At 43.8% G+C, this 12240-nt stretch overlaps 1 protein-coding gene and 1 non-coding gene across 2 annotated transcripts; one reads left to right on the plus strand and one right to left on the minus strand.

Moving 5' to 3' along the window:
- Positions 1–5470: 5470 nt before the first annotated feature.
- LOC141688178 (small nucleolar RNA R71) lies at positions 5471–5577 on the plus strand. The gene has a single exon (XR_012561639.1). It is a non-coding gene; the product is annotated as a small nucleolar RNA R71 (small nucleolar RNA).
- A 5187-nt stretch (positions 5578–10764) lies between these two features.
- On the minus strand, positions 10765–11256 carry LOC141685527 (uncharacterized). The gene has a single exon (XM_074490620.1). The coding sequence runs from the start codon at positions 11254–11256 to the stop codon at positions 10765–10767; it is 492 nt and encodes a 163-aa protein (XP_074346721.1).
- Positions 11257–12240: the final 984 nt, after the last annotated feature.

Consider the following 12240-nt stretch of genomic DNA (forward strand, 5'->3'; position numbering starts at 1 on the left):
CTTCGCGTTCGCGTAGAACTCGCGAACAACGCTCATCGGTACCGCTTCGGGTGACTCACAAAAAGCTATCCACCCCTTCTCTGCAATCATGGGCAGCAACTCACCATCCCTCCTCGATGGTAAAAACCCCCTCTCCTTCAGAATCAGCTTCCCCAACAGCCTAGTGTACTCCTCCTCTGCGGCTCTGTCAGTTAACCGAGGCCTTGTAGCAGTACCCCGCGATGAATCAGCAGTAGGAACTGTGCTGCTGCTGTCAATAGTGCGTGCTCTCTTGGGTGCCATTGATTCGTGAATAAAAGTGTGTAAGAACTGATTTTTGATGTTTGTGAGAGAGTTTAGGTGTAGGAAGTTTTGTGGGAGATATGTAGGATAGGTGTATGTATATATAGGATGTGGATTAGATTAGGGTTTGGGAATTAAGGGGTAAAATGATGGGGTAGTGGTAACAAATCGTGGGTTTATGGGCTAAAACTGTTTTTGTGTTTTTCTTTTTCTGAACTGTAAAAAAAATTCTGGTACTCGACCCCTGAGCGGTCGCTCAGCAAAGCTGAGCGGGCACTCAGCTTGCTGCACGGTCGCTCAGCAAAGCTGAGCGGGCGCTCAGCTTGCTGCGCGGGCGCTCAGGGGGTCACTGGAATTTTTTTTTTCAGCCCCTGTTTTCTGATTTTTTTGTGTTTTTGGATAGGTTATTAACTTCTAAGGGTTCCTGTAACAACAATTCATGGGTTGCCTCCCACGCAGCACTTCTTTTTTGTCATTAGCTTGACGTTTCGTACCCTTCTCAAGTAGTCAACAAAATGGCACTAACCACTTCTCGGTTTGCCATGTCCCCATAGTAGTGCTTCAACCGCTGACCGTTAACCTTGAATGCTTGGTCCGGATCATTCTCAAAAATTTCCACCGTTCCATGTGGAAACACAGTTTTGACAATAAAAGGTCCAGACCACCTTGATTTCAACTTCCCAGGAAAAAGTCGGAGACGAGAGTTGAATAAAAGAACTTGTTGCCCTGGCACAAATAATTTAGGATGTAGCTTCCTATCGTGCCACCTCTTCACCTCTTCCTTATACAATTTGTTATTCTCGTACGCTTGAAGTCGAAATTCATCAAGTTCATTAAGCTGAAGCATTCTTTTCTTACCAGCTGCATCTAAATCCAGGTTCAACTTCTTCAATGCCCAGTAGGCTTTATGCTCAAGCTCCGCAGGTAGATGACATCCCTTACCGTACACCAACTGAAACGGTGACATCCCAAGTGGAGTTTTGTATGCTGTTCTGTAAGCCCAAACAGCTTCATCGAGCTTTAAAGACCAATCCTTCCTTGACGGACAAACAACCTTCTCTAGAATGCGCTTTATCTCTCTGTTAGACACTTCCGCTTGATCATTTGTTTGCGGATGATAGGCAGTAGCTACTCGATGATTCACATTATAACGCTGCATCATAGAAGTGAACTTACGGTTGCAAAAATGCGATCCTTCATCACTTATGATTACCCGAGGTGTTCCAAACCTTGTGAAAATTTGCTTATGAAGAAAATTTAGCACTGCCTTTACATCATTTGTCGGTAAAGCTTTAACTTCGACCCATTTTGAGACATAATCGACTGCCAGCAAGATGTACTGATCATTGCAAGACGAAATAAAAGGCCCCATATAATCGATTCCCTACACATCAAAGACCTCGACTTCAAGCATCACATTTAATGGCATCTCATCCTTCCTTGACAAATTTCCCACTCTTTGGCAACGATCACACCTTAAAACAAACTGATGAGCATCCTTGAACAAAGTAGGCCAGAAAAAACCTGCTTGCAGAATATGAGCTGTCGTCTTCTCACCACCATAGTGTCCACCATAAACCGTGGTCTCCTGATGATCTGGTCAGCTCCCTGTCTAAACAAATATGGTTCATCCCACATATACCACTTCACCTCATGCAGAAACTTCTTCTTTTGAGCGGATGTCAAATTAGGAGGCATTATATTGCTGACGAGATAGTTTACAATATCTGCAAACCATGGTTCTTCCTCCTGAATTGCAAACAACTGCTCATCCGGAAAAGATTCATTGATTAACGTCCTATCCTGTGAAGTAGAATCGGGATTCTCCAATCTAGAGAGATGGTCAGCTACTTGATTCTCAGTACCTTTTCTATCTTTGATCTCTAACTCAAATTCCTGAAGTAAAAGCACCCAACGAATGAGTCTCGGCTTCGAATCCTTCTTGGAAACTAGATAGCGAATAGCTGCATGATCAGTGAATACTGTTACTTTCGTACCAAGTAGATACGATCGAAATTTCTCAAAACCAAAGACTATAGCCAAAAGCTCCTTCTCAGTAGTGGTGTAGTTCAATTGGGCACCATTTAAAGTCTTACTCGCATAGTAGACCACATGGAAGAGGTTTCTCTTGCGCTGTCCCAGAACTGCACCTACCGCATAATCACTCGCATCACACATCATCTCAAACGGTTCTGTCCAATCTGGTGCTGTAATAACTGGTGCAGTGATCAAACTCTTCTTGAGAGTCTCGAATACTGCCAAACATTCATCATCAAATTTGAAAGGCACATCTTTCTCAAGCAGATTGCACAACGGCTTAGATATCTTTGAAAAGTCCTTGATGAATCGCCGATAAAAACCCGCATGACCAAGAAAACTACAGATTCCTTTCACATAATTAGGTGGGGGAAGATTTTCAATGACTCCCACCTTGGCCTTGTCCACCTCCAGACCCTTGCTAGAGACCTTATGCCCAAGGATAATGCCTTCACGCACCATAAAATGACATTTCTCCCAATTGAGCACCAAATTAGTTTCCACGCATCTTTTGAGTACGGCGCGCAGATTATACAAACATTCATCATATGAATGTCCAAAGACGGAGAAGTCGTCCATGAACACTTCGACGTTATTTCCAATCATGTCAGAGAATATAGCCATCATACATCTCTGAAAAGTGGCCGGGGCGCCACATAACCCAAACGAAACTCTGTGAAAAGCAAACGTGCCAAATGGACAAGTGAAGGTAGTCTTTTCCTGATCCTCTGGTGCAATACAAATCTGATTATACCCGGAATAACCATCCAGAAGACAAAAATACTCATGACCCGCCAATCTGTCAAGCATATGATCAATAAATGGAAGAGGAAAGTGATCCTTCCTTGTGGCTTTGTTCAATTTTCTATAATCCATGCATACTCTCCATCCTGTAACTGTTCGAGTAGGGATGAGCTCATTCTTTTCATTTGCGACCACAGTGATACCTCCTTTCTTAGGTACACATTGTACGGGGCTCACCCACGAGCTGTCAGAAATAGGATAAATGATGCCTGTATCTAGCCATTTCAGAATTTCTTTCTTCACCACCTCCTTCATGATGGGATTCAATCTTCGCTGCTGTTCCACAGTTGGCTTACTACCTTCCTCTAGCAGAATTTTATGCATACAATATGAAGGACTTATCCCCTTGATGTCTGCTATGGTCCATCCTATAGCCGATTTGAATTCTCTCAAAATCCTTAAGAGCTTGTCTTCCTCACTACCTGAAAGGTCAGATGAAATAATAACAGGTAACGTAGATGAATCACCTAAAAAAGCATACCTCAAGTGTTCAGGTAATGGCTTGAGCTCCAAGGTAGGTGCTTCCTCTATTGATGGTTTGAGCTTCCCTTCAGCATTCTTAAGGTCAGAAGTAACAAGAGATTCAAATGGTATGTCCAGCTTTCGCTTCCAGGGAGAAGCGTTCAAATATTGTAATTGCTCGTTGCCATCTTCATCATCGCTGTCAAAATCCCCCACTAAGGCCTTTTCCAATGCATCAGACATTAGCATGCGATCAAGTTCCGAAGTAACCGCAGAATCAATCACATCCAATTTTAAGCACTCCTCATCTTCTGTAGGGAATTTCATTGCCTTGAATACGTTGAAGGTCACATCCTGATCTTGGACCCGCATAATAAGTTCACCTTTTTGCACATCTATCAAGGTACGGCCAGTAGCCAAAAAAGGCCTTCCCAAGATTATGGGAATCTTCTTATCTTCCTCAAAATCTAGAATAACAAAATCTGCAGGAAAGAAGAGTTTATCCACCTTGACGAGCACATCCTCAACTATGCCCCTTGGGTAAGTAATGGAACGGTCAGCCAATTGTAGCGACATGTATGTGGGTTTTGGATCAGGCAGATCCAGCTTTTTAAAGATCGACAACGGCATCAGATTAATGCTTGCTCCCAAATCACAAAGGCACTTGTCAAAAGTCAGATTGTCAATGGTGTAAGGAATGGTGAAGCTTCCTGGATCTTTCAGTTTTGGTGGTAACTTTTGCTGCAGAACAGCGCTGCATTCTTCCGTGAGAGCAACGGTTTCAAGGTCATCCAGTTTCACCTTCCTTGAAAGAATAGTCTTCATAAACTTCGCATAACTAGGCATTTGTTCCAGAGCCTCAGCGAAAGGTATATTGATGTGAAGTTTCTTGAACACCTCCAGAAACTTCCCGAACTGTCTATCCAGCTTTTGTTGCTGCAATCTCTTAGGAAAAGGTGGTGGAGGATAGAGCTGTTTCTCCCCTGTATTAGCCTCAGGCAGAGTGTGTTCAACAGTAGTCTTCCTTGGTTCCGCCGCTTTCTCCTTTTGCTTTGGTTCTTCATCTCTAATTTCAACTTCTACTTCTTTTGCCTTTTCAGCATCAGCTACTTTTCCAGATCTTAAGGTAATAGCCTTGACTTGCTCTTTAGCTTCCTTCCTACCTGGTACTTCCGTGTCACTAGGAAGAGTGCCAGGTTGACGATTGAGCACTGCATTGGCTAATTGACCGATTTGATTTTCCAAGGTCTTGATAGAAACCGCCTGACTCTTGCACAACAGCTTAAGTTCCTCAAAATCAGCACTAGTAGGTGCAGTTGTACTTCCCTGTTGAGGATATGATTGCCTTGTAACATACTGCTGTGGTTGCTGGAATCCAGGTGGGTTAAACTGTTTACTCACTCCTTGCTGATATGGTGGCTGAATAGCATTCTGATTATTCCCCCAGCTGAAATTTGGATGATTTCTGTTATTAGGATGATAGGTCGCTGGCATAGGCTGCTGTTGTCGCTGATAATTATTCACGTACTGAACAGATTCGTTGACAAGAGAACACTGATCCATAGCATGAGAACCTGCACAAAGCTCACAAACCATAGCTATTTGATTAACTCCATATGTAGCCAGAGAATCAACCTTCATTGATAGCGCTTGGAGCTGGGCTGCAATAGCGGTGGCTGCATCAACTTCCAGAATACCTGCTACCTTTCCTGACGTCATCCTCTGAGTTGGGTTTTGATGCTCATTTGCAGCCATCGTCTCTATAAGATTATACGTCTCAGTATAGCTTTTAGCCCATAAGGCGCCTCCAGCTGCTGCATCGAGCATGGGCCGAGATTGGGCCCCCAAACCATTATAGAAACCAGTGATCACTATCCAATCCGGCATTCCATGATATGGACATTTTCTCAACATTTCCTTGTAGCGTTCCCAAGCCTCGCACATAGATTCTGTAGGTTGCTGCGCAAACTGAGTAAGAGCACTCCTCATAGCAGCAGTCTTTGCCATTGGATAAAACTTCACCAGAAACTTTTGCGCAAGATCTTGCCACGTAGTGATGGACCCAGCTGGTTCAGAATGTAACCAGTCTTTAGCCTTGTCCCTCAGTGAGAATGGGAAAAGCCTCAACTTGATAGCCTCATCAGTCACGCCATTATACTTAAAAGTGCTGCAGATCTCGACAAAATTCCTTATGTGCATGTTGGGGTCTTCAGTTGCCGCTCCTCCAAAAGAAACAGAATTCTGCACCATCTGAATAGTGCCCGGCTTGATTTCAAAGGTGTTAGCTTGAATAGCCGGATGAAGGATGCTTGACTGAATATCATCAATTTTAGGTCGAGAAAAATCCATAAGAGATGGATCAGCTTGAACAATACGATCTCCCATGTTTACTGGTTCTTTCTGCTCAGTTCCTGAATCCGAATCCTCAAAATCTAACTTCTCCGGAATATCAAGAACTTCGTCTGTCTCCTCAGCTGTATCTAAAGTCCTCTTGCGAGCACGAGAACGAGTTTGCATAAACGCTTGCTAAAGTACCTGAAACACAACGGGAAAAAATAAGTAACTACTACGTCCTAATCACTGAGTCCTAATGACCAATGATGGTAAGTACATAAATAAACAAATACGCCGAGTCCCCGGCAGCGGCGCCAAAAACTTGTTAGGGCGAAAACACGCGCTAATATTCACGCAAGTATACACGTTCGCAAGTAATATAGAATACTTTCTAGTTCGTTCCCACAGAGACTCAGACTAAATTATTGTCTAATTAAACTCACTCACCAATGTATGATTACTTCTCAATGTTAAGATAATAACACTTAAAATTGTTGATTAAATATTAACTACAATTAACTACTTAATTAACCCCTTAACTAACACTTCAATCTATCAATAATAAAACACTCATGAGATCACAACTTCATTATTACCTCCTTCTATAGCCATTGTTATTACCTTTAGCATGTGACAGTGATGATATTAATCGAATAACACGAAACTGATAAAAGCCAACTTTCATTGTACTAATACCATTCTACCAAACATCCAAAATTAAGATAGAAGTTGAATAGTCATCAATTATGTTGAGTTCCTATATGTCTACAGAAATTGACAACACAACGATATAAGCACAAGTTATTCCTTTTGATTACATAGGGCAAATAAAACTGTTAGAGTTACCCACTAATCATGCACAACGTACATGATCCTATGCTAGCATGGCAAGTTCTAAATCTGAAGATTCACCGTCGCTTCACAAGAGATTAACACCCTATCTTATATGTTCGCGACGCACATAAGACGAATACGCACAACCAATACTAGATATCATACAATCATCACACACTAAAGTATTAAACAATTAACTAAAGAATTCCATAATAAATCCGTTGCAACCCCATGATCACGATTAGCCCATAATAGCACTTATCGTCATCATGGGTTCATATGAAATCATGATAAACAAACACAAGAAAATAATAACTAAACTAATTATATTAAAACAGAGTACGTCACAAGAGTAAATAAGTTCAAAGCAAGAAAACTAGCATCCAACGTTACAACGAAACAAAAATCACAAGAATATATGCTTCCTCTTCGTTACGGTGTGCTAAATCGGTCTTCTTCCTTATCTCCTTTGCTCCTTGCGTAAAAACACAATCTTCTTCAATCCACCCTTGTGAAAAATGTCTCAAATCTACTTATATAATAGTCCCATAAACTCAGATTACATAGAAGTGGAAACCAAACAGAAGTAGAAGTCCTAAAATAAATTGTCTTTTTTCCCGACCCTGCGCGGCCGCTCAGCAATGCTGAGCGGGCGCTCAGACCTTTACTGGAAAAATTCTGATTTCGTACCGTTTCTTCACCGTAATCTGCCCGTTTCTTTCATCTCGCAATGGTGAACACATGCCAAGGCTTATTCTTGATGATTCCTCCCCCGAAATGCAACCAAAACCCTGAAATGCATAAACACTAGAAAAATGCATCAAATACACAAAATACTTGATTTCAAAACACTAATTTAAGCCATTTTAAGACGTTCTAAGTGGTATAAAATGCCACTTATCAGCGAGGCAGTCTACGAAGGAGGTGGCTTCGGACCTCTGCCATGGCCTCCAGCTCCCAGCCGACCTGGCGGCTTTTTCTTCGGCTTCTCCGACCGAGGCTTGTACTGAGCTTCTGTCCTTTTTGTCCCTGGTATGCTTTTAAGTTTTTATTTTTTCTTTCGTTCGTCCTTTTTTCCTTCAGCACCTTTCCTAATGCTTTTGCCTTGTCTTTTTTGCATGCTGCTCCTTAGGCCGCAGCTGTGGAGGATAAAGTTAAGGACATGGAGACTCGGATGGCCGAGGTGAAGGAGTTGGAGAGGAGGGCTACGACGGCCGAGGAGGAACTCGTAAGGGTGAAAGCCCAGAACGAGGTCGAGGCCGCTGCGCTGAAGGAGGACAGATCCCGGCTGGAGAGGGAATTGGAGAGGGCGAACCAGATGATCTCCCACCGGAACGTTCAGCTGAAGAGGTCCCGAAAGGAGCTTCAGAAGAAGCAGAAGCAGCTGGACCGGACGGAGGAGCACTGCTTCCAGTTCGGCGCTGACTATATCCTGGAGAAGGCCCATGGCCTGAACTGGGATTATAAGCAGTTGCTGGACGACAGCCTGGAGGATCCTATCGGCCGGCCAGCAGTCGAAGTCCCTCTTGTCTCCTCCGGCGAAGATGAAGAGCTTTCGGATGAAGACCCTCAAGCCTAAGCCTTCAGCACTGAGGTGCTTGACATGACGGAAGATGATCTTGTTGCGAAGTTTGCCGTTGGTGTTTCCATGGTCATACCCAACTCTTGCAGCGGCATTCTTCGTTCATCTTCTTGACTTGTATTTTTATGTTTTGTAATCGGTACTCCTGCCTTCGAGCTTTTGTAATTTAACCGGCCTTCGGGCTTTTATATTTTAATGCATCTTTCATCTTTCGTCAGCATTGTCTTATTTACCGCTTTTAATAGTTGTATCTTTGGCTTCATCCGCCTTAACAATTAAAACGAATCGCCTCTTCGGCATTATTAATGCCTTAACAATTTTAACAATTTTAATAAAATGAATCGTATCTTCGGCTTATTCATTCGCCTTAACGATCTTAATGAATTGTATCTTCGGCTTCATCCGCCTTAACAATTAAAATGAATCGCCTCTTCGGCATTATTGATGCCTTAACGATTTTAACAATTTTAATAAAATAAATCGTATCTTTGGCTTATTCATTCGCCTTAACGATCTTAATGAATTGTATCTTCGGTTTCATCCGCCTTAATAATTAAAACGAATCGCCTCTTCGGCATTATTGATGTCTTAACGATTTTAACAATTTTAATAAAATGAATCGTATCTTTGGCTTATTCATTCACCTTAACGATCTTAATGAATTGTATCTTCGGCTTCATCTGCCTCAACAATTTTAACAATTTTAATAAAATGAATCGTATCTTCGGCTTATTCATTCGCCTTAACGATCTTAATGAATTGCTGCCTTACTACCCCCTACGGCCCCAAGGGTTAAAGGTCGAAGGCGACTTCGGGCTGTTAATTCTTTTTACTCGATTTAGGCGAAGGAAGAGGGATGCTGATCTTTCAGCGACTGCCCCTAGATCAGCATGTCATGGTTCGTTCGTCCAAGAGGTGGTCTTTTTCGGGATTGCCCCTAGACCTGGTTTTGGGTCCTTTTTAGAACACATGATTGAGGCGAAGGACCATGTTCTTCTTTTGATTGCCCCGGGACAGGGGTTCCTTCGGCCTTCCTAGTATCGAATGAATGAGGGGAGACGAATGACAGGGCGTTATTCTAGGATCGCCCCTTAAGGCCCTGAATTCATGTGTACCATGTTCAAATTTAGTCAAAATAGTGTAGTGAAGGATGTCTAAGCTTTGGGCGATTGCTCCTTATGTCTCGTGTTTAATTAACAAATTAGACAAGGGCGGCGGCCGAGGGGTTTATCTTCTTCGGGATCGCCCTCAGATAATACTCGGGCGGCCGCGGCATGTGTAAATAAAGAAATGTGACAGGAAATGCATCTTTATTTATAATCAAATTGTTTACATTCTTCGCATATAATTCAAATACAAACTTTTAAGAAATTTCTTACTGATAAAATTTTCGAAGGCGACGGCGTGCCAAGTGTTTTTGATTGCTTCGCCTGACACGAGCTTATATGTTCCGGGGCGAACAATCTCAATCACTTTATAGGGCCCTTCCCAGTTAGGCTGGAGCTTTCCTTGTTTGGTCGGCATGGATGCGGCCAATTCCCTTAGGACTAGGTCTCCTACTCCGAAGGACCTTTTTTCACATTGGAGTCATAGTGTTGTGCCACTTATAGTAAATACCTCATGTTTCTTTGGTGGACAGCCTCCCTTTCTTCCTCCAGCAAGTCTACGTTCGCCCTCAACCCGAAGCTATTAGCTTCCACATTGTAGGTCTCGGTTCGGTATAATTCCAAGCCCACTTCGACGGGAACTAGGGCCTCGGTTCCATATGTCATTCTGAAAGGAGTTTCTCCCGGTAATGTCCTAGGGGTGGTTCGGTAAGCCCATAAGATCCAAGGGAGCTCTTCCTCCCATCTTCCTTTGGCCTCGCCCAGCCTCTTCTTTATCCCTCGAAATATCACTTTGTTCGCTGCTTTGATTGCCCCATTTCCTTGCGGGTGGGCGACTGAACTGAATTTCTGTTCGATTCCGAAATGGTGCAGAAACTTGCGGAATTTGTTCCCAATAAACTGAGTTCCGTTATCTGAGATGCACATTTTCGGAATGCCAAATCGGAGAATGACTTGTTCCAGGAAGAACTTTTTCGCGGCTTCTTCGATTATGGATGACAGAGGACGGGCTTCGACCCATTTGGTCATGTAGTCGATGGCGATTATGCAGTACTTCGCTTGCTTCGTGCTAGTGGGCAGTATGCCGACTATGTCCACGGCCCATACGGCAAATGAAATAGGGCTTAGTACAGAGGTCATTTCTTCTGGGGGCTGTTTCGGGACAGTGGCGAACAGCTGGCATTGTACGCACCTTTTTGCATAGTCGCTAGCGTCGGCCCTTAGAGTGGGCCAGAAGAATCCCTGTCAGAGAATTTTAAAGGCGAGCGACCAACCAGCCAGGTGCTCGCCGCAAATTCCTTCGTGTACTGCCTCTAGAGCATGTTATTGTTCCTCGTTGTTCAAACATCGCAGAAGGGGTTGACTGACTGATCGGCGATACATCCGCCCATTGATTATTGTGTAGTTCGACGCTCTGAATTTAATTTTCAGCGCCTCCTTTAGGTCGGGTGGTAGAATGCCTTTCTCCAGAAAGTTCCTGAGGGGGGTCATCCAGTCGCTCCCCTCGTGGATTTCAAGACATTCTTTCTTCTCGATCGAAGGCATCTTGGCTTCGGTAAGGTAAATAGAACCAGTTAAGTTATGTGTCTCGGCCGAAGCTAGCCTGGAAAGGGCATCTGCCCTAGAATTGTTCTCTCTGCCAATTTGACTTAGTTCAAAGGTTTCAAATGATAAAGAAGCATCACGTACCTTGGCAGCATAGGCTTTCGTTCGGGGGTCCCTTTGCTCATATTTCCCCGTGAAGTGTTTCACGACCAACATGGAGTCATTGAAGGCCCTTAAGTGTTTCGCCTCAAGGCTTCGGGCCAGATTCATCCCTGCAAGGAGGGCCTCATATTCGGCCTCATTATTTGTCAAAGGGAAATCGAACCTTATGGCTTGGCATATCTCAAATCCTTCGGGGCTCGAGAGGATCAAGCCGTCCCCACACTTTTTTCTGGCTACCGACCCATCTACAAAAAGCTTCCACTTTCCTGGGATCCGGATGAGTTGTTCGTCAGGTGAAAGATCCTTCGGACCCGAGAATGTGCATTCAACCACGAAGTCGGCCAAAGCCTGGGCCTTAATTACCGTTCAGGGAACGTACTCAAGATCAAATTCCCCGAGTTCGATGGACCATGCTACGACTCTTCCAGAGGCTTCAGGCCTAGTCAAAATCTTCTTCAGAGGTTGGCTGGTGACAACTTGGACCGTACGGCCTTGGAAATAATGCTGCAATTTTCGGGAGGCCATAACCAACCCATATGCGAATTTTTCGGCGTTTGGGTACCTTGTCTCTGCATCCTTGAGGACATGGGACACGTAAAACACAGGATGTTGATTACCTTCATAGTTTTTCACAAGGACGGCCCCCAGAGTTCTGTCGGACACAGTTAGATAAAGCTGAAGAGTTTCCTTCAGATCGGGCCTCATCAAGAGTGGTGCCTTTGTCAAATATTCTTTTACTTCTTCGAACGCCTTTTGACATTCGGGCCCCCACTCGAAATTCTTTGACCCTTTTAGCACGGCGAAGAAGGGAAGTGCCTTTTCGGCTGACCGGGAAATGAAACGTCGAAGAGCGGTGAGCCGGCCCGTCAATTTCTGGATGTCTCTGATACATTTGGGAGGTTCCATATTGACAACTGCTTTGATCTTCTCTGGGTTTGCCTCTATTCCTCGGGCGCTGACCATGTACCCGAGAAACTTTCCACTAGAGACTCCGAAGGTACATTTGTTCGGATTGATCCTCATGTTGTTCTTTCGGAGCATTTCGAAGCATTCTTTTAAGTCTTCGGCATGATCTTGGAATAGTGATTTTAC

The sequence above is a fragment of the Apium graveolens genome, chromosome 9 (assembly GCF_009905375.1).
Source record: "Apium graveolens cultivar Ventura chromosome 9, ASM990537v1, whole genome shotgun sequence".
In the NCBI taxonomy this organism is placed as follows: Eukaryota; Viridiplantae; Streptophyta; class Magnoliopsida; order Apiales; family Apiaceae; genus Apium; species Apium graveolens.

Coding starts and splice junctions, on each gene's coding strand:
- LOC141685527 (XM_074490620.1), bottom strand. CDS start 11,256: ATGAATCTGGCCCGAAGCCTTGAGGCGAAACACTTAAGGGCCTTCAAT.